At 41.7% G+C, this 22,171-nt stretch overlaps 1 protein-coding gene across 3 annotated transcripts in view; it reads left to right on the plus strand.

The window, feature by feature from the left end:
• DDHD1 (DDHD domain containing 1) overlaps nucleotides 1-22,171 on the plus strand; it is a 68,425-nt gene that overhangs the window by 41,022 nt on the left and 5,232 nt on the right. For 2 of the 3 annotated variants that reach the window (XM_061369156.1, XM_061369158.1), the window contains 6 exons: nucleotides 767-873; nucleotides 1,010-1,116; nucleotides 11,867-12,129; nucleotides 14,262-14,337; nucleotides 20,448-20,597; nucleotides 21,776-22,028. In XM_061369156.1, the coding sequence (XP_061225140.1) occupies nucleotides 767-873; nucleotides 1,010-1,116; nucleotides 11,867-12,129; nucleotides 14,262-14,337; nucleotides 20,448-20,597; nucleotides 21,776-22,028 (956 nt within the window). The remainder of the gene's footprint in view (nucleotides 1-766; nucleotides 874-1,009; nucleotides 1,117-11,866; nucleotides 12,130-14,261; nucleotides 14,338-20,447; nucleotides 20,598-21,775; nucleotides 22,029-22,171) is intronic. The other variant, XM_061369157.1, reaches the window with a different exon arrangement.

The raw sequence follows: 22,171 nt of genomic DNA on the forward strand, positions 1-22,171 counted from the left end.
ATCTTGTATAACTTCATGCTGGGTTTAATTCTTTACTGATGGGTCATGCACACGACGAGTAAAGTAGTTTGTTTTTTTAATATGCCACTATTCCCCTTTTCCTCCAAACAGAGAGGGCCAGATGTACTTTGGGGATTAGGTATTTTAAGTTTCTCGTATCCCTTGAGGGAGGTGCATCAATGCGCATGTTCAGATACACTTTAAAAGTTAAAATTGTCTTTTAAAAAGACAGCCTTTTCATCTGCTGCTGCACATTGAAACACTAATAAATGATACTATTTCTCACTCTGAGATCCCTCAAGCTTTCCAATTTGGTATGTAAAACTAAAATAAAATTCTGACTTTTCAAGCAATATTTTTAATATTTTTCTGTATGTTGAAAAGTACCTAACGGCTGATTTCAGTGATTCAGGATTTTCAAGTTGGTGGTCGAATTCTTAATTTTCAGTCACATTTTACCCCAAACCCACCAGAGCAAACAGATATCTTTCAGATTAATCTACATGGTTTTTTTAAGCCGATAGTGTAATATATTTAAAGTTTTTTAGGCTCTTTTCAGCATGTAGTGCACAGAATTTTTTCATTAGGAGAGTTTAAGTGCTTCAGAACAAACGCATGAGGTTGAGGTAATTAGCTATGTTAGTAAGCATTGAAAAGGAGTAATGCAAGAAATGTGTTGTTGCTGAATGCATTTGCTGTATTTGATAAAGAGCACCAACAGTAGCCTTTACAGGAACATGTTCTTTTTTTTCCTTTTTTTTTGTAGGATGCGAGATGCTGCAAGAAAAATAGAAGAAAAGTATTTTTCTGATATCTCAACACTTGCTGAATTTCTTCCAGTTGAATGGAGATCAAAACTTACCCTCGATGAAGGTACATTGCTTGGTTCTTCTGCTGCAGTCTGCAGAATTGTACCCAGAAGCTCATGCTGCATTCTATGCCCATGCCTTGTTTGGATTTTATCGTCCTCCTGCATGTAACTCAAGTCTCTATTTTTGTTTTCCCTCAGACACTGTGGACTCCATTACTCCAGATAAAGTACGAGGTTTAAGGGATATGTTGAACAGCAGTGCAATGGATATCATGTATTATACCAGTCCCCTTTACAGAGATGAAGTAAGTGTGGTTTTATGTTGTTTTTACTAGAGCAGGGCATAGAGGCTGAAACAAATTGGACTTAGGAGTGTAAGAAACGTTTCCTTCTGAGAGACCCTGCATGAAGAATACAAACACTTTGCAAGTATGTAGTGGTCATCCATAGTAATCAAAATACAGAATTTTAAGAGTGAGAGGAGTAGAGAAACAGCAAAAAGTACAATCAGTGTAATTTATTTAGAGCAGAAATAACTAGCTAAAATGGGAGTTTGGAAATGTGAAGCGTTTTTCACAGGATTTTCTTGCAACTGCATATTCAGAACAATGAGAGGCCATAGAGCTGAGATTATTCTTACCTCTTGCAAAATCCGTAGACATTTGTCACTTAATTTTTGTCAGTTCTGAGCTCGGATGTGATGGCAGCATGTGCAAACATTCCTGAACCAGTTTTAATGCACTTGTGTATTTCCCTTGCAGGAAAAAACAAGATGACCCTCAGTTACCTGTTTGTTAGGGGACTGTTTGTATACTGGATGCTCCCATCTTACCTTGCCACATCTGTGTAGGCCCATGTGTGCTTTTGTGTAGGTGTAGAGTGACCCCATTAATCAGAGGGGAAAAGCCTTGAACAAATCGTAAAGTAGCCTGTAAAATATAGAATGGTTTGGGTTGGAAGGGACCTTTAAAATACATCTAGTCAAAGTCCCCTGCAATGAGCAGGGACATCTTCATCTAAACCAGACTCAAGAGCCCCATCCAGACCTTGCATGTACAGTGCTTCACCTCAGTAGCATCCTTTGTGTATCACACTTAACTGCAAAACCCCTGTGGGAATGTTTTAGGATTAGTTTCTACAGGAATCCCAGTTTTTTCTGTATTGACTACATTATGTATGATAATCTTTTTGCAGACTTGGTTCTCTGTGAATTATGAGACTGGGGTGGGGGGGAGAGAGACTTTCAAAGTTTATATGGGGATTTGATGCTAGTGTTCATTAAAATGAAGTATGTTTAAGTGCTTCAGACTCACAACGTAATTCTTAAACCTAAACTACCTAAGAATATTTCTTTTCCTGATAGCAGCAATGGTGGTGAAATCATTACAAGCCTGTTAACACTGCCAGTAGGTATGCAAAAGCTGTGCTTCTCCTGTCAGTCAGTAATGCGAAGTTCAGGACTCCTTGGTTCTCTGCTGTGTATAGGGTTTCTCTGGCTGGTGTGGAACTGAGCAACAACTATCATGGCAAGTGATGAATACTCTTGGCAGCTTCAAAATTGATTTTTTTTTTATTTTTTTTTTTAAGCTGCATTAGAGGCTTGGCATAGTATGGACCTCTTATGGGAAGCAGCCTAGTGAATAAAGTTCAAGTATGCTGTCCAGCAATGCATGAAAAATTTAATTCATTGCTCAGTAGGACAGTAGTTTTGCAGGTTTATCACCATTGAATTGGCAAATAGCATGAATGCTGTAGCTGTGCTTAGATCGGATTGCAAAAGACCAAGTTGGGTTTTTTTCACCAAATTAAGTGAATTTTCTTGAAATGCTTGCAGCAGTCAACGCACAAGTTGATCATACTTTCAGACTGCACTGATAAACGTAACTCTCAAAGCAAAGTTGTACAATTTGAATTTCAAGTCTTTGTCAAAAAAAACCAAAGTGCTATTTAAGATAAGATGTTAAAACCCTGAAGAACAGGTTTCTGAAATGCATCTTTGTTATTGCAGTCAAAATGTTTGGGATGAAGGTTTTCTTGTTCATTCAGCTACAGGGTTTGTGTTCTGCCAGTGAATTGTCAGGGATGCGACTTCTTGTTTGATTCTGCTCTCTTGGTTAGAAGTTGTGTGAAGCTCATAGTCATTAAATAGGTTTTGTATGTTTTTTTCACCTTTAATTTTGCCTTTAGTTGCAGAAAGGAGACTTGTTTTGGTTTGGGGTTTGTTTTTGGGGGTTGGGGGTGTTACTCTTCCTTATCCCATTTTATATTCTGTGACATAACTTTGCAGAGTTTAAATGCAGCTGTATCAAACTGAGCATTCTTCTGGAAAAGGTTGGTGGTTTTTCACACGTTCATTGTAGCACTTTGTTCTGAGTGCTCATTCCAGCATGGAAATGAACCTTGTAACCTTGTCTTCAAGTACTCACATAATCACATGTCCTTGGAATTAGTATTCCTGCCTGCCACTTCATCGTGCCAACATGATTCTTTGTATGCTGTGGGCACTCCTAACACTTTCCATCCAGAAATTCTGAAAGTATCTCAAAAAGAGCTAATTAAACTTTGCTGTGCCTTTGTGAAATAGATTGAGCAATGTGGTGAGTTCAACCTAGAGAAGAGTAAAGCTGCTATTCATCTGAGAGCTCTCAACAGTACTTTGATACGAATTTTCTTTCTACTTCCAAGGATTTTCCCCACATCTGGAAGTAACATAACTGCTGCTTGAAAGCATTTGACCACTCTTAAACAACTATCTTCTTTCAGGGGGGAAGAAAACTTGTCACAGTGGCTTTCACATGAGAGGACAAAGAGCTGTTTCAGGTGCAGCTGAGTTGCTCTGCTAAATGTTACAGGAGCATGGGGGATGACCTCTTCTGATTTCAAGCACTGTTTCTTCTGCAGCATGGTAGAATATCCAAAAGGTGCTTCTGACTTCTGATATGTAATGTGATAGCAGGAAGGTATTAATAATTCAGTGCAGCCCTATGAACATATCAGTCTGGTCTCAAAGTTCACTCTCAAGGATGTCTGCAGCTAATAGATTCAGCTGTGGTGTTTGTGTGTGGCTGCAGGTCCTCATCTGTACAGTGGTCCACAGACTGTCCTGAATCCCTCTTTAAACATTATACAGATAATAAGGAAGAGCAATTAATTGGTATTTTAATGCACACATGCCTGTTTCTACATAAACAATCATTTCACATTTTAATTCTGACCTTGCTAGTGCCGTCTATGGTAACTTAATCTTGGTTCTTAGTGTCTTCAGTGGGTGACTTTGTTTCATATCTCTTGTCACTGAAGCTTCCTATTTCTTTAATAATAAATAGCTGGAACAGATTTGAAAGACTAATACATACATAGAAAATTTATTGTTGTCACTGTCATTATATCCAGTGCTATATCCAAGTGCTTATTTTACTGATCTTCACTGTATTTACTTGCAGGCTGATTATAATTCTGTAAATTATTGATATGTCTTGGCAGGAAATGCCTTTAGTACAGGATAAATATTATTTACATCCATCATCCCAAGATCACTACAGATTTAGTGCCACTTCTAAAGAGCAGGAAAATGTGGTGCGTATTGAAGGTTTCTCACCAGTTGAGGAAAGGAAACGAAGAAGCCAGGGTCTGGGATGTGGTGGCTGTGGGCTTGGTGTTGGAGTGACATTACAGGCTGTAGGAGGACATGGGAATGCAGTGTGATGCAACCAACATATTATTGCTCCCTTGGACAGACTTCACTTGAAATGGCTTGATGGTTTGCTACTACACTCTTATTAAAAAAGGAGAATTAATGACTGTACTCTTGAAATTCAGACAAATGTTAACTTTTCCTAGAGCTTTCATCATCTGTCTTTGATAGGAGGTTTTGCAGTGGAAATGTCCTGCTCTTACGCACTTCTTTCAGCAATAAAAGGCAATTGTTTTATGTGTGTTTGAAAATGAGATGGATGTAAGGCAGGAATTTTTTACCTGAAGACTATTTTAACAATGGTTTTGCGTGTTCTGTTGAGCCTCATAGTCAAGGAGCTGCTTGGCCGCACTTTCATGGCTGGTTTAGTTCATTTGACTGTCCTTGAATGTATTTTCAGTTAGAAAGTGATGGGTTACTGTTCTATCTGAACCTGAACTTAGTCTTGAATGCAGTGACTTGGTTGAAAATGGGTTAGTCTCAGCTTTTCAACAGCAAAAGGAGTACTGAGAGAGACTCTCAGTTTGGGACATGTTGGTAGTTCCTTTTCTGTAATGTCACTAAGACACGCAATCATTCCTGTCTGTTCATACAGCTGAGTTCTGGCCTCTCAGTCTCTTGTTCTGACACTTCTTTTATCCATCAGTGATGCCACCAGGGAACACAATGACTGTTGTATTCTGGAGGGTCAGCAGTCTTACCATCTCTGCATTGTGTGCTAGCATGTTCTGGTTCACGTAAGGAAACGCTCCTTATCTTTGCTTTCATGGTCCTTTACAATCCATCCTTGAGCTGCAGTGCTTTCGTTGGTTTCAAGGACCTTCTACTACCTCAGATTGGCTCACACACCTTCTTATTGCCTGCTTGCTGAATTTCAAGTGAGTTTGTGCTTTCTCCTGAAGTTCTCTTGACATTTGGAGGGAGCCGCTTGCAAAACTGAGAGCTCCTTAGATCTCCTTAAAATTCTTTTCCCATGAAGCCTACCAAAACAGTCACACTATTCAAGCTGGAGGGATCGCAGAGGTCAAGTTTCCTCCACTTCCTTTTCGTATGTAGCTGCCTGTTATTTTATTCCCTCTTGGGCTTCAAGCTGTCCAGTGGGTGAGGGTTCTATGGATACAGCAGAGAGAAAGGACCTCTGAAAGTTACAGGAAGGGCATGATCAGAGCTGAGAGCAGTCAGAGCTCAGAAGAGGACAATCAGCATAGCCCAAGAGGAGAGTAAGTGTGTTTTTGTTGGCTTTGACAGATCAAAGAAGTTGGGATGGCAGTGCTCTCTCCAAGTTTTGGCAGCAAGCAGGTCATTGAGGATTTGAGCAAAAGCAGTGCAAGCTCTGCATTACTTCTGTGCTTAAGGTGCCAGCAGAGGCTTTGTTTCCTTCTTTTCTTGAAAAAAAAAATAATTATTTCCTGGCTATTGAGGGGACAATGTCATCTTCTACCCTGGTACTTTTGGCATGCACTGAAAAGCCCCTTCAAGCCCAATGATCTGCCCACTAGAACAAGGGGGGTGTGAAGTTCTTCCTCCTGCCCGTGCTGTGGTTTAGATCCATCAGCACCATGCAACCATTCACTCGCTCCCTCTTCCCCACTTCCAGGCAGAATGGGGAGGAGAATCAAAAGAATTTAAACCTCAGGGGTTGAGATAAAAACAGTTTAATAACTAAAATAAAGTAAAATATAGTGATAATAGAAATAATACCAACAATAGTGATAGTAGGAAACAGCAAGAGAAGAAATCACAAGTGATGCACAATACAATTGCCCATCACCCACTAACCAATGCCCACCCCAACCCGAGCAATGATCTGTCCCTTCTGGGTAACTCGCCCCGGTTTATATCCTGGGTACGACATGCTGTGGTTTGGAATACCCCTTTGGCTAGTTTGGGTCAAGTGTCCTATCTCTGATTCCTCCTGGCTTCTTGTGCCCCTCCTCAGTGGCAGAGCATGAGACTGAGAAGTCCTTGATCAGGCTACTTGGCAACAACTGAAACATCAGTGTGTTGTCAGCATTGTTCTCAAATTGAAGCCAAAACACAGCACTGCACCAGCTACTAGGAAGAAAATTAACTGTTACAGCTGAAACCAGAACAACCTGGAACTCCTTGGTGTGGGTCCAGGAAGTGTCTGTCCACCATGCGCAACGCCAACTTCCCTTCTGCTTTGCAAGAAACAGATATGCTTGTTTATGACCGTGTCTTTCAAGGCTGCTTTTGCATCAGAGGAGGAATGAACATCTGTTTTGTATGCTGGTGCCAGGGATTTAAAGGTTTGCTTTCCCAGCTCAGCACAGAATGCTGTTAATGTTCTGCACTAAAGGGTTTCAGCAGCTCTTCATGTTTCACTGCTTACACAATTACTTGCTCCCCATTACGATCCAGCAGTTCAGGCTTACCCACCACCAAAGAGATAGTTAGAGACATGATCTTCCTGCTCTCATTATCAGCCTTGCCGCAGCTCCTGCCTCAGATGACAGTGGCATGTCTCAGCAGATTCAGACTCCCATCTTGTCTTTATAAGACACATGACCTTGCCACCAGGATTCCTGAATGGGTGGAATAGGTGGGCTGTTATTCTCTGCCTTCTTGGAAGGTATGCCAAGCAGGCATTCAGCTAGAAAGTGCAGAGGATTTTAGTGTGATCAAGTCCAGCAGCCTGTTTCTTGGTCAGCAGTCTGGTTTTTGGCTTCCCCTCAAACTGCACAGCTGTCATGATGGCTCTCCATGAATGTGCAGAAAGACTGTTCCTTACTTTGCATTTAATTTGGTTTGTGAAGGGCATAGAGCGTTTAACCTCAGTTTGTCAGAGTATGAACTGACGACTTCCGAGCAACTTGATCCTGTGGTCTTGAGTTTCCTGCATGGAAGATCTATCAGCGAAACTTCAGCTGATAAAGGGAGCTTCAGGAAACTAGTAATGTAGTAATCAATCTCCTTTTCATGAAGCAGAAATGAAACACAATCCCAGAAGAGCTTCACAGGAGAACAGCTTCATACACATCTGCTGAGTTGTCTGGTGGCATTTTTAATCCATTCCCCCCATATTTGCAGAGGTCGTTGATTGCTGGAAATCAAGTCTCTCCCTTACCCTTTGGGACCAGTGTAGAACATGCAAGGAGCATGTTCAGTTCTTGGATGCTGCTCTGTCGGTCTGTATCACAGCCTATCTGGAGTGTCTGTGGCTTGGGCAGGTCTGAAAATTTAATCGTTCATAAGGGCTCTCTCCCTAGCTCGAGTGTTGTGAGGTGCTTCATGTGCCTGATTATGACTTGCCATAAAATCAGCCTCAGAAATGTGGTGGCATTAAAGGCTCCAGTAAAGTCCTGCTTTATTTGTATTTCATTTTCTCTGGGTATCTGTGACTGTTTGCAGTCGTACATCTACAAGGCTTGTAGCATTTTAATCCTCCACAAAACTTTTTGTACTGAAACAGTTGGTCTGCAAAAGGTGCTTAGGGAATTTTTCCCTAAAAATCAGAACAGGGGAAAGGGACATTTCTAGGAAAGAGCAGAAGAACGCTGGAAGATACTCTAAGGCAAAGATTTTGCCTTTCTTTGAAATATTGCTGTTTCCTCAGGCTGATGGTAAACTAACGCTGGGTAGAAAGATCGGCTGCGATACAGGGATTTGATGTGGCTGTTTTTTGAAGAAATAGGAAGCCTTCCCTTTACTGCAGTGGTTTGGTTTGGTCTGTTCAGTAACAGACGTGTAAGCTTGCTGGGTTTCATGGTCCTTCTGGAAGAGCTGAGGGTAGTGAAGCAGAGCAGAGCAGCCAGCAGGTTAGCAGTCGAAGCAGCAAGCAGGGTTTGTGGGAGCAGCTGTGCAGGTCAAAAACAGTCTCTTGGGTCTCCTGCTGCCACATTTATTCCTTCATGAGATATTTGAGCTTGTTTAGTCTGGGGGAGAAGCCTTAGGAGATGGTAATATGGGTTGGTAAGAAACTCAAGGAAACTCTAGCCCTTTTGTGTGGAAAGCCCTGCTTGGGGGGCTGCCAAAGACCTCCAGCTGTGACGTCTGGACACATGGCTCTGGATGTTCAGCACTACTGGCCCCCAAAATACGGTGACAGCCTGGAGGGAGGAGGCAAGAGGGAAGATGGCGAGAGTGAGATGGGTCTGGTCATGCTGCATTCCACTGTTCCACTTTTCTGTTTTCCTGGATAATTCCTGCTTTCCTGTTTTCTGGCAGAAACAGAGGGTGCTTCCTAAGGATGATAATAGACCCCATGGACCTGCAGGTGGTTGTATGCTGTTTTACCAAAAAATTTTCTAGCTGGGACTTAAAATGAATATGCTTTGCTTTTTCATTTTTTTTTCCCCCTTACTATAAACCAAAGTGTTCAGTTTCTAATCTTAGTGCTGCTACAGAACTGCTGGCAAGACAGAAACATCCATAGGTGCTCACTGCAGATGGAGGGCTTCTCTTTCTCTCTTAGCAGTAAACCAGACCATTCATGGTGCTTGAAAATCTGGAGGCTTTACTACTGCAGACCTTCTACTCTACAATTAAGTTAGGTAACAAGTGATTCAGAGTTTAAAACCAATCTGGATCAGATGATCTAGTTGAATTAAATGCTTGGACTCTGGTTTGCAGCCTTCCAAATATGTGGCTATTTGAAAATTTATGCACAGTTTCTGAGTCGCGGTCTCAGTTACAGCATGTTTCTAAGGAGCAGGACAGTTGAAAAATAGGGTTGGGCTATCCTGAATATTCTGTCCTATGCCCTCTGATTGCAAGAGAACAAGACCTTTGTCATGAAATGCCAGGATGCCAGAAGATTACATAACCTGCACTGTGTCAATGGGCTGTGGGGAAGACTGATATATCATTCTTCCTGGAAGATACCTGCTTTTCCAGGGAAATAGGCTTGTTGAGCAAGTTGTGAAGGACATTGGGAGTGGTATTTTTTACACAAGAAGAAGCAGAGGGAGGTAGATGAGTAGTTGTGTGTCTTTTCCCACCAGAGAAAATATTTGGGGCACTGAAATATATTACTAGAGGATTTTTTCAAACCAGATGGTATTACTCATCTCCCTGATGTACTGATGGATGCTGGAGGCCGTGATGAGTCCAGCAGTAGTTTGCTTGGCTTTTTTTACACTGCCAACTCTGAAGCCAGTCCGTCCAGAGTATCCACTGTATGGCTGCAGTCCCGTGCTCCGTGCTGGGTATCAGCATTCCCTCACTTCACTAAGCTCCTGTCAGGAATCCCAAAATCCTTTGATTTCAACAGATCCCTGCTATTTTGTTCAAGGTTTTAATCAAGACATTTTTAAATGGAGCAAATGCCAGCCGGCCAAAGCTAGTCCTGATTTCTGTTTTCAGTTCTAAATCTTGCTATAACCTCTCTGTGTGTGTTCATGTTTGAAAGTAGTGCCCAGAGTCTCTATAGAGCCAAATGCAAGAATAGGCAGCATCACAGTCAATAATACTTGGAAATGGTTATTCTGATACTTGTTTTGCTAAGCTGTTGCAAGGCTTTGTTAATCATTTCACAGTGCTTTAGGCACAGGGTTTGATGTGTGGATTCTCACTCAGTAAAATGTGTATCAAACACTGACAGCCCTAGTGCCATTCATATTTATATTCAGTAATGATTCAGGGTCTTGAAAAATCATGTTCAAATTACATGTTCTAGGGCTTTAATTTCCTGTTTCTAACAAGGGAATGATTTGCAATTTCTTGTTTGGCCTTCTGTGCCATAGCCTGGAAGTATTGCGCAGTTACTATGCAGAGTTTCACAAGCAAAGCAGCCTTTTTTACATTGTCTGTTTCCTAGATCTCATGGCTTCCAACATTCCTCTCTAAAATATACTTTCTATGAATCTGAATATTTTCATGCGTATGTACCCTAGATGCAGGATTTGAAGCAGGTAAGCTTCTCAGAGACTCAATCAACATAGAACCAGTATATTTTTGTTGCAGTAGTACTATAGGATTAGTCTATGATGTTTGAGAACCATGTTGCATTCCTGTTTTTCACCCCAAACCTCTCCTAGAAACCTATAGCCAGAAAATTGTTTTCGAATCATAGAATAGTTAGGGTTGGAAAGGACCTTAAGATCATCAAGTTCCAACCCCCCTGCCATGGGCAGGGACACTTCGCTCTAAACCATATTACCCAAGGCTCTGTCCAACCTGGCCTTGAACACTGCCAGGGATGAAGCATTCACAACCTCCCTGGGCAACCTATTCCAGTGCCTCACCACCCTAACAGGAAAGAATTTCCTCCTTATATCCAGTCTAAACTTCCCCTGTTTAAGTTTTAACCCATTACCCCTTGTCCTGTCACTACAGTCCCTAATGAAGAGTCCCTCCCCAGCATCCAGTTTTCTTAGCATTGTTTATATAAAATGTTTAAATTATGGCTCTACATGTCTCATTTGTGTCTTTTCTCCTCCTCTGTTTTCCTTTTGCCTGAAATGAGGCTCTTTAATCTTCAGCACCATAATTTCATTGTAATTCTTTTGGAAGAAATTGCAATAGGTTCAGTATGGTAGGAGGGAAAGTAGGATAGAAAGCTGCATCTCTTTGTAGACAAGCAGTGGGAAGAATAATGAGACTTGATGCGCTTGAGTATGCTTCACAGAGATCTAAAAGCAATTTGAGGATATTTTCCCAGAGCCCATTTAGGCTGTCAGTGTAGTATCTGAACATATTCATTTTAGTGGATTTATCTTCCCAGTCCCTTACACTGATGTAGTAATTCTATTGCTCACATTGATAAATGGAGAAGAGCTAGTATGTCTTGTCTAGGGTTATGTACGAAGCCTGTGGCAGAGATGTGAGCTGATTTCAGATCATGTGTGACTCAGGCTTCTTCCAGCCTCCTTAGGTTAAAAAAGGAGATGAATCTCTGAAACAGGAGAAACATTCAGTGCTCTGAAAAGGTAGGGAAACTGAGGGAGAAACAAGCAAGAAGGGAAATACACCTGTGTTAATAATCACTGTTGTGCTAGTTGAATGCTACTGAAAAGCAAGTACCTTGCTATTGCTCACCTTAGAGGATACTGTTAAGTACTTTAAGCACAGATGTAATTTGTTTAAGGGTTTATTTCAGTTCAATGCTTTGGACTGTGTAGTGTAGCAATTCTAAGGTCACTAATTGTCCGTGGTTGCTACTGAATCTGTAGGGGGAGAGTTGAACCAAAGGAGTCAGTGACAGCCATCCAAGCTGTTGCTACTCGCCATAGGATTTTCCTCATCTCCCCAGCCTAAGTGAACTGACTGTGATCCTTATCCTACATGCATGCTCAAGAAGCTGGTTGCTGTACCACAGTGACCTGAATATATATCCTGAACATATATGAACAGGAGTAACAAAATATTGATATTAAACTTTTTTTATCTTCTTGAAACAGCTAGTGAAAGGGTTGCAGCAAGAGCTGAACCGGCTATACACACTCTTCTGTGCCCGGAATCCAGAGTTTGAGGAGAAAGGAGGGAAAGTCTCAATTGTGTCCCACTCACTGGGCTGCGTCATTACCTATGACATCATGACGGGCTGGAACCCGGTCAGGTTTTATGAACACTTGCTGCAGAAGGAAGAGGAGGAACTTCAAGACAGCTGGATGAGCTATGAAGAGCAACGTTTACTTGAAGAACTTCACATAACTAAAAACCGGTAATGCATTCACTTCTGATTGTTAAAGGAGAAAACCACATCCCCAGATGATGCCCTTTGAGTGTTTGTAAGATCCCACCATGCTCGTTACCTTTTGTGGCTGATGTTCTGCCGGTGCTGAATGGCAATGCTAAATGCTAAACAGAGGATCGAGCAGGCACAGGGAGCTGGTACTATAGGAGCTCTGAAGCCACATGGGGCTGTATCAGAACCAAGCAACCAGCTACTGCCCACTGACCAGAGGCACTGGGAGCAGATCATAGGCCAGAAGAAAAGAGCAAGTCAGGCCATTAGCCCTTCAGATACTTAAGGGGAAGCACAACAAAGTAGCTTGCAGGTGAGCAGTGAGATGTAATACTGAGCTGAACCTGAGCAGTGAATTCCCAAGTTTCTAGAGGAAAATGAGAAGTTTTCTCCTAGCCTCAGCTTGGAAATTGGGCTCCACCAGCTAGATACAGATATTGTAATTGCTGTAATTGGGCCTGCAGGGTTGCTACTTCACTGTGGTTCATTTACTAGCTGCTTCCTGCTGCTATATAGAAATGTTTGTGCTGTTTGGAGCTTGAAGCAGCACTGTCCACTGTGAGAAACAGGATCTCAGTTTCAGTGCCTTTGCAAGTCTTAGTAGGAATTCTCAGTGTTAGAGGACCTTGCAGATCGTCATGGTATCTCCACAGTGTTCACATGGCTTCCCTGTCCTAACCTGGGTATTGTGCTAGTGAGACACCCATAGATAGAGAATCTAAGAGTAATAGCTACTTGAGCTTCAATCTTTTAAGTAGGAGGTGAGGATAACTCATGATCACAGTTCTTTTTGATTCCTTCTTGAAAACTATCTTAGTATTGGTGGTATTTTGGAAGCATTAATATAGCATCAAATCTACTGCTGTGCTGGAAAGCACTATGTGATAATTAGGGATTGGTACAGGACATCTGCATCAGCTGCAAGGCTGGATAAAGTGCAGTATTTCTGGGAGAAGTGAAGTAAGAAACCTAATGAACTTGTCTAGTGGTAAGATGACCCTTCAGGCATATCACTAGCATATGATCAGGGGAAAATTACTGTTTTCACGTGCACGCTCCAGCTCCTTAGGGGAGTGCTTGAGGTTGCATCTGCAGTAATACAAGTATTATTTGATACTGGCACTTCTGTATATATAGTCACTCTCCATTTTGTGAGCCATCTTAGTGCAGTTCAGTCTGAAGGGATAGAAGATATACCATTTAGTTTCTGTAACTTCTGAATTTCTAGTGTTGTGTGGTTGGCAAACACATAGTGGATTTCTGGATATGCTTATGTCTAAGTAGAGCATGTCACAGCATGTATAAATATTCCACACTGTAGAATAACATACAGCATGTGAGATGTATTGTGAACCTTTGAAAACAGTTCACAGGAGTGACGAATTCTGCATGTCTTCTATTTTTAAAGACTGATTCATGTTTGTTAAAGCATTACAAATGTTTTTGAAAGTACTGGGATGTCTTTGGGAAGTTTTAGCTCCAGATTTGCTTCTTTCTAATCAGATCACAGAGGTTAAGTTGTTTACATAACACTTTTGTGGAACTTGAGGAAATGGTGTTCTCCTGCCCTGAAGAGGGCATAATGTTCTAGTGTTGGGACTGGGGACAGTTTTTCAGTCCATTGTGAGTGTTTAATATTGTAGCTGCCTTTTTAAGTTCAGGCGAAGCAGAAGAAAGATTAACAACCTTTTTTAATGACAGTAGAAAGGGTGGGACACTGCCCTCCAGATATTCCACCACAGTACAGAACTTCATTGCTTGGGCCATGGAGTTTCCTGGGGCTTTGTTTTGGGGAAACTAAAAAAAAACCCCACAGAAAAAGGAAAAAAGGAGGTGAGTCACCTACTCCTTAGGAAGGAAGGTGGGCAGATGCTTGGGGTGGTCAACAAGGAAATGGTCAGGTCTTGTTTGATTCCTTCTGTGGTCAGAGAAACAAGATTTCACATACATTGGATTTTAATCAATTGGACTGCCTCCAAGAAATACTGATGCCATCACTCTCTCTTCCCAGCAAACAAAACTGCTGGACCCCACAGGAATGCCTGTTTGGATCAGAGAAGTTAAAGCTACATTTTTTATTGGATCTCAGAAAGATCTCTATTTTCTAGGTTGAAAGAGATAAGAGAGAGATTACGTGGGTTAAAGGCATCCACCATATCAGAACCACCTGTCTTAAAATTTAAGGTACGTATGTTTGAGAGGTTTTCCCTGAATGTGCTACTTGCTGTAAAAATATACCTGTAGTAAGAGTTATTCTACTTACTCCTTTTTCTGTGTCCCTAGACATAATGTTGGTAGAATAATTTTAATGTATTGTTTGAAGCGTTGTAGGTGTGTGTAAACATGTATATGTATTCATATGGTACTATTTATTACAAATACATGTTTATATGTAAATATATAAATGTGAATACAGATTGATAATATATTATGCATGCACATACAACTGTGTGGGAAGGTAAAAGCCATTTGGCAAATTACATTAATCTCATCCCTTGAACAATTTCACTTCTACTTTGTTGACTAACCCGTTTTCCTTGGGGATTCCTTCTAACATGTCGCATCTCTGAGCAAATCTGATTGAATTTCCTCCAGCAGTGGATTTTCCTTCCAAGTTATTCTGATCTGACAGCACAAGTTACTTTAAGCCTCATGAAACAGATTGCTTGCTAATCAGCTGCACAAATTGCTAAAATATCTCATCACTGAGAAAAGGCATTTTCTAGCTTGTCTCTATATTGGAGAGACATCAATTTGATAAATGGACCACTCAGTGGATAAAGAACTGGCTGTATGGCCGCACACAAAAGAGTTGTGGTCAATGGCTCAATGTCCGGCTGGAGACCAGCAACAAGTGGTGTCCCTCAGGGATGGGTGTTGGGACCGGCCTTGTTCAACATCTTTGTCGCTGACATGGACAGTGGGATTGAGTGCACCCTCAGCAAGTTTGCCGATGACACCAAGCTGTGTGGTTCGGTTGATACGCTGGAGGGAAGGAATGCCATCCAGAGGGACCTTGACACGCTTGTGAGGTGGGCTGATGCCAACCTCGTGAAGTTTAACCATGCCAAGTGCAAGGTCCTACACCTGGGTCGGAGCAATCCCAGGCACAGCTACAGGCTGGGCAGAGAAGAGATTCAGAGCAGCCCTGTGGGGAAGGACTTGGGGGTGCTGGTCGATGAGAAAATGAACATGAGCCAGCTTCAGTGTGTGCTTGCAGCCCAGAAAGCCAACCGTATCCTGGGCTGCATCAAAAGGAGCGTGACCAGCAGGTTGAAGGAAGTGATCCTGCCCCTCTACTCTGCTCTTGTGAGACCTCACTTGGAGTACTGTGTGCAGTTCTGGTGTCCTCAACATAAAAAGGACATGGATCTGTTGGAACAAGTCCAGAGGAGGGCCACGAGGATGATCAGGGGACTGGGGCACCTCCTGTATGAAGACAGGCTGAGAAAGTTGGGGCTGTTCAGCCTGGAGAAGAGAAGGCTGCATGGAGACCTCATAGCAGCCTTCCAGTATCTGAAGGGGGCCTACAAGCATGCTGGAGAGGGATTCTTCACTAGGGGCTGTAGTGATAGGACAAGGGGTAATGGGTTAAAACTGAAACAGGGTAAGTTTAGATTGGTTATAAGGAAGAAGTTCTTTACTGTAAGGGTGGTGAGGCACTGGAATGGCTTGCTCAGGGAGGTTGTGAATGCTCCGTCCCTGGAAGTGTTCAAGGCCAGGTTGGACAAGGCCTTGGGTGAGATGGTTTAGTGTGAGGTGTCCCTGCCCATGGCAGGGGGGTTGGAACTTGATGATCTTAAGGTCCTTTCCAACCCTAACTGTTCTATGATTCTGTGCTTCTATGTGCAGTACTTTCTACTTGCTTGACTATATCCTGAAATATTAAGCCATTAAAATGTGACATGATAGATGAGAACAATTCTTTCTTAACTTACCACTTTTATTTCATTCTGAGTTCAGAAGGACTTCTAGAAGCCAAGGTCAATCTTGAGCCATAAAAAAAAGAAAACTATCCATAATTCAATTTGTCATATCCTTTTTCTTTTCATCACTGCTTTAAAAGCATGTATTGCACCATTATTTCTACCATCAAGGAAGCTGGAGTCAGGCTGATACACCTCCAGCTCTGTGGGTGATTATTTTTCACTCAGTTGTGTTTAAACTGAGATTTTTTTATTTTTTTTTTAACAGATCCTTTTTAGAAGGAGCAGGAAAGGAGGGGAAAAGAAAGGGGGAAGAAATCTATCTAAATTACTGCTAGGTAATTTCTGTTGTAGTACATCCTTTTTCTTACCCTTACTGCAAGGAGTATGTTCTGTTTCTGTGAAGCTTTACACTAGGGAGTGTATCATACCTGAGGCAGCACCATAAGAGCACTCTCTGAAAAGAGTGAGGCTTTCCATGAACATGAGGGCAAAGTGCTTCTGCCAAGGGAGGATTTCAACAGGATGACTGAAAGATGACAGCTCGTCAGCAAGCCAGTCCAGCTTACTGAGTGTGACTAGCTTGTTGAAAGAGAACTTAACTGCTTTGTGCACTACCAGCACCTTCGCTCTTCATGGCAGAACAGAGCCTCTGGTTTGATCATGAGTTGCTATTCACCACAAATGCTTGATCCAGAGATTTACTTTGGTCTGTGCAATACAGAGACTGGAGTCTTTGGTCACTGATCTCCTTAGGTGGTATTACTCAATGAAACAGGCATGTACATCTGTAATGAAAAAGGCTAGCTGCTGTCGCTGTGTTGCCTCTTTTATGGACTGAAACAAATTAAGTTTCCCTGGATGACTGTCCTGGGTTCAGCTGTAGCAGTTATTTTTCTCCTTCTTAGTAGCTGGTGCAGTGCTATGGTTTTGACGGTAGTTTGAGAACAATGCTCATAACACATCAACGTTTTAGTTGTTGCTAAGTAATGTTTACTCCAATCAATTCAGTTTCATGCTCTGCCATTGAGGAGGGGCACGGGAAGCTGGGAAGAAGCAGAGACAGGACACCTGGCCCAAAATAGTTAAAGGAGTATTTCATACCACAGCATGTCATGCCCAGTATAGAAACTGGGGGGAGTTACTCAGAAGGCCCAGATCACTGCTCAGGTCAGGCTGGGTGTCTGTCTGTGAGTCGTAGGGTGAATTTTCCACCACACTAGAGAAAAGAAGGGCAGGAGGTACCTCAGTTGCTTCATAGTACTGGGATAAAAAATCAGTTAAATCTGGACTTGTCAATATGTTGACCCAAAGTGCTTGAAGATTCCTTAGCACTTCTTATTCACCCAGTGTTACAGAAACATTTCTGGGAGAAGCTCCAGGTTGTACATGACCTTGTGGTCTCTATGGAGCATCATCAAACAGTGATGTCAATGTTGATAACTATCACAAATTATTTACAAGATCCTAGTGATTTACCACATGTACAAGAATTATGAGAGCTTAATGGGATGCTGACATGCAGCCTTACCTGGGAGGAGGAAGCCTTTAAATTGAATGCAGAAATGTGCCACTGTAGTTCAACACGCAAGCACCCAGTTAAATTCCCCATGTAATACTGGTGTAAGTCTCTGTTCCCTTTGTCTGCTAAGGCTGCAGAAGGTTCCTGGGTGCAGGAATAGGTAGAGGCTGCTGCAGAGGTCTGTATTTCCTCACTCTGGGAGGATGTTTGGGATCCTCCGTGTTGAAAGGCAACACAGCACTTCTACGTCTTCTGTTTTAACATCACCACTAAACACTTTCATTTGTCCCACATGCTTACCTCTGCACAAAAGAGCTTTGCTGCCTCACTCCTGTTGGCTCATTCAGGTTTGGTTTTGTGTTATTAATTCTGAACATACTGCAGTCTTAAGTTGAATGGATGACTGTTTGGCTCAGCTGCTGCTTAAAATACAAATAAATTCATTAAGCCTGCTGTTTATGAATCATAACCAGCAGAAAAGTGCTATCCTGAAAGGTCATGTTCTTTGACATGTCTTCTCTGTTGTTAAGCATTTAGAGGAATATAAGTGAGGTGCCCCACTCCTGCTTATAGGAGAAACACCAAAATTAATAAATGTTTTCTAGTTATTTTAGTCCTCTATTCCCAGTAGCTTCCAGCACATGGCAGTCTTCTCTTCAGCCACTTTGCAACAGTGATGAAAATCATCTAATGGCTGCAATTCCCATTGCTCCATCCCTGGCAGTCTTCAGGGCCAGGCTGGACAGGGCCTTGGGCAACACAATCTAGTGGGAGGTGTCCCTGCCCAAGGCCAAGGGGGTTGGAACTAGATGATCTTGAGGTTCTTTCCAACCCAAACCATTCTGTGATTCTGTAATTTAAAGGACTTTATTTTTGGAAGGCTTACTTTGGATTCTTAGTGTTAACTGCTTTGGTATTGGTCTGGTACCACCCGTTAAGGTACCCATCAGTTGGTACTTTGTATTTTCAGAGCTGCGCATGTAAGAAAATACATAATAGCGTATGTAGAACAGTGGCCTCCTAGCAGAAAGCATCTGTCTGTGGCCACCGTTAATCTTTTGTTCATCAATAGAAACGATGGAACAAAAGCCATGTGCTATGTAACCACTGAAACCACTTCCTTTTTGAGATCTTTGCCTAGTCTGTACTTGCCTAAGGTGAATTCCTGAAAACTTTTGTGCCTCTGCTAGCAAGTGAAAGCTGGCAGTCACTTTCTGAACGCTTTCTGAAGCAGAAGCCCCCTAATTGTGTACTTCAGGTCCTCAATACTAGCATATCAGATGGACAGGGTTAAAGATTACTTAGTTTAAAGGACTGCACTGTGAATATCTGTTTCTATTGTATTTGAAGATGAGAAAGCTTTTTGTCCAAACTGCAAAAATGTAAGGGTCTGTGTAAAGCTCGATTATAAGAAAGGAAAGCAGCTCTGAACTGGACTAGGGTGACAGTGCAGATGACAGAGAAGTGCTTTGTGCATATGACACTGGATAGCTTTGCTGAAGACCTAGTTTTTCTTTTCCATTGAGCTGGGACTTGTGCATTCTTTTGGAAGGAAGAGGAGGGGTACTGGTGCCAAGTCAGAGGAGGAGGAATGTTTTGTGCAGTGCTGGAATCTGATAGATGAAATGGACCATTATTTCTACACCCTCACTCCATGTGCTGACATATAGGGAAGGCACATGGGAATCTAAGCTTCCTTCACGTGCACTTAGCAAGAACACATCAATTTTCCTTGATGGTTAAGTAGTGCATTAGGAGTTGCTCAGCTGCAATGCTCTGTAAACTGGGCACTACTATGGGAAAAGTTGCATTGAAGGTCTGGTAATGGTAGAATTAATTTTTCATGTAAGGAGGTACCCTAAAGGTGTCCTGGTTCTGGTGTTTAAACCACAATAAAAGGTTAAAAAGTAATTTTGACTTATGAAAATGTTTTTTACTAGAGTTTTACATTAAATGCTTCTAGGAGACAATGTCTGAGGATTTGTAATGGGATACAAAGCCATTCACCTCTAGGAATCCTGGCCCAAGTTTGGTCGTGACCAAAACTCATTACCACTGATGCATCTTCAGCATCCTCTGCCAGACAGGTTAGCAGTCGCAGTTCAGGTTTACTCAGTTGCTTCTCAGTGTTAGAGGCAGTCCTTTTACAGCAAAGTCATAGTAGCTTTGGATGACATGAGAGTAGCCTGCAGAGTTGCTCAGTGTGCCGTACCCATTCCTGGGTAGTGGCTCCCAGTGTTTGATGATGTGCCACTTTTGACAGGTACTATCCTGTTCACTTAACATTAGGTGGGGGGAGGAGGGTTTAAGAGGTTGTACATAGCACCAGCCTGTACGTGTGTGACTAAGTATTCTCTAGGTTGTCTTTAATACCCATCTCTATCTCCTCAGTGGGTTTATATAGCAAAGCAAATCATGGAGTACTCAGGGTAAAATTAAGGAGGTGAGGTAAGCCTTGGGAATTTTCATGAGAAATCAGACTTCAGTCTTGTGAAACTCACCACATTTCCTTAGTGTCTTCCAAATTCTTTATGCTCCAGCCTTTCCAGTGCTGGTAGACCTCTTTCAGCTCAAATATCCAGTTTGTTTTTCAGTTTTCCAGCTATTTAGCACCACAGCATGTAATTCTCTTCTCACATCAGAGGGAAATGAGAAGTGTAACCTCTGTGTTATAGTATGTATGTTGCAGGTATGTTATAATGGTCTTCCTCATTTTCACTTACTAATACTGTAGGAGTCCTCAGCTGAAACTGAGAAATCAGTCAAAAGATGCAAATCAAAACCAGTTATGTTAGAAAGAAAGCGTAAGTTCCATCCTTATTAATGTGTATGAAATCTCTCCTTAGGTAGAGAATTTCTTCTGTATGGGATCTCCATTAGCAGTGTTTTTGGCATTGCGTGGCATCCGTCCAGGAAACTCTGGTAGTCAAGACCATATTCTGCCCAGGACAATTTGTAACCGCTTACTAAATATTTTTCACCCAACAGATCCAGTGGTGAGTTTTAATCTCAGTTGCAATATTTTACCTTGACTATTTTTAAGCATCCGCTGTGTGATAATGTGTGGTTTTCAAATGTGCTTGCTTTTTTTTTTTTCCCCAGAGACATGAGAAATAATCCTTCTTGGTCAAGGTCCCACTTGTGTTTAACTTACTGACTTCCATTAAGCATCATCTGTTTTAAGATACTCTGCTTGTTAATACAGGTTTCACAAGCAGTTCATAAGATCCTATGGGAAAAACAAAGACACCATTTTTTGACCAAAGGGTCCTGAGTAACAGATTGTTAGAGGGTTGGATAGTACTTGGGAGAGTAGTGTTGGTATAGCTTTGCCCTATCCTTACACGCTTCCATAGGCAGCCAGTGTTTGCCCTTATCAAAAGGCAGGATGCTGGAACTTTGATCTGCATTGTGTTGGTAACTTCTCTGATGCAAGCTTGATTTGCAATTTCGTTCTGACTGTAGAATAGTAATTTGGGAATACTTTTGTATATATAAACTCTACCTGAATCTGGGTATATTCCAAATCCAAACGTGTTGGTTCTGCTCAACTCAAGATCTTGTTCAGCTCAAGCTACTCCTAAACCAGAATTTTTCTGGGACATCTGGGGCAGTTGGTGAAGCTGCAGTCTGTGGTCCCACTCTGCAAATAGTAATTTTCCTTAGTTTTAAGATAAAGAAGTGCAGAATGTTTTTTTTATAACTATGTAAACAAAGAAAAATAAAGAATGGATAGAATTATTGTTTTTAAATAAGCACACCAATTCATGGTTTGCACAGAGATCAATGAAGAGTCATCAAAGTGTTTACATAGCCAGTTCCTCCTTCTCTGCTGTGTTGTGCAGAATCAGCTTCACTGTAATTAAATTAAATTTGCTCTGTCGATGCATAATAACAAACATCTGTTAACAGTAATGTGTGCATTCATAACATGTAGTCGAAGTGTGGCAGAAAAATGTGCAGAACTGAATGCACAAGCAACTGGGCAGCTAATACATCTTCTAAGCTGTGAAAATAAAAGGGAACCAGAATATAACCCCACCATATTGTCACTTTCTAGGCTTTACTCATTACAGATATTTTGGATTTGGGGCTCGAGAGGACTTTGTATGGAAGGAAATATGCTTCTTCAGTTTTGATACTCAGGATTTTCTTTTCTGTATTATTCTTGCAGGCCTATAGATTAGAACCTTTAATTCTGAAACACTACAGCAACATTTCGCCTGTCCAGATCCACTGGTACACCACTGTAAACCCTCTACCTTATGAGTGTATGAAGCCAAGTTTTCTCAACCCGACAAAAGAACCTACCTCAGTTACCGATAGTGAAAGTGTGTCAACTGTACCAAGCCCAACTACTTCACCAGTCATGGCTCGACGCCCCTATGGGGAGTCTATAACAAACATAGGCAAAGCAGGTATATTAGGTAATTGTTCTTTATTTCTTTTGGTTTATATATAGGACTTTCTTATTGAGCTTCACCGCTCTGCAGTGTGATGTTTGAGGTACAACCATAAGTAAACTATTCCTGGCTGTTTCTGTTTGTTCTTGTTTTAATCTCAAGTGACA

The sequence above is a fragment of the Neopsephotus bourkii genome, unplaced genomic scaffold (genome assembly GCF_033783945.1).
Source record: "Neopsephotus bourkii isolate Nb327-2 ecotype Australia unplaced genomic scaffold, CSIRO-AGI_Nbou_v1 NB_1477, whole genome shotgun sequence".
Taxonomy (NCBI): Eukaryota; Metazoa; Chordata; class Aves; order Psittaciformes; family Psittacidae; genus Neopsephotus; species Neopsephotus bourkii.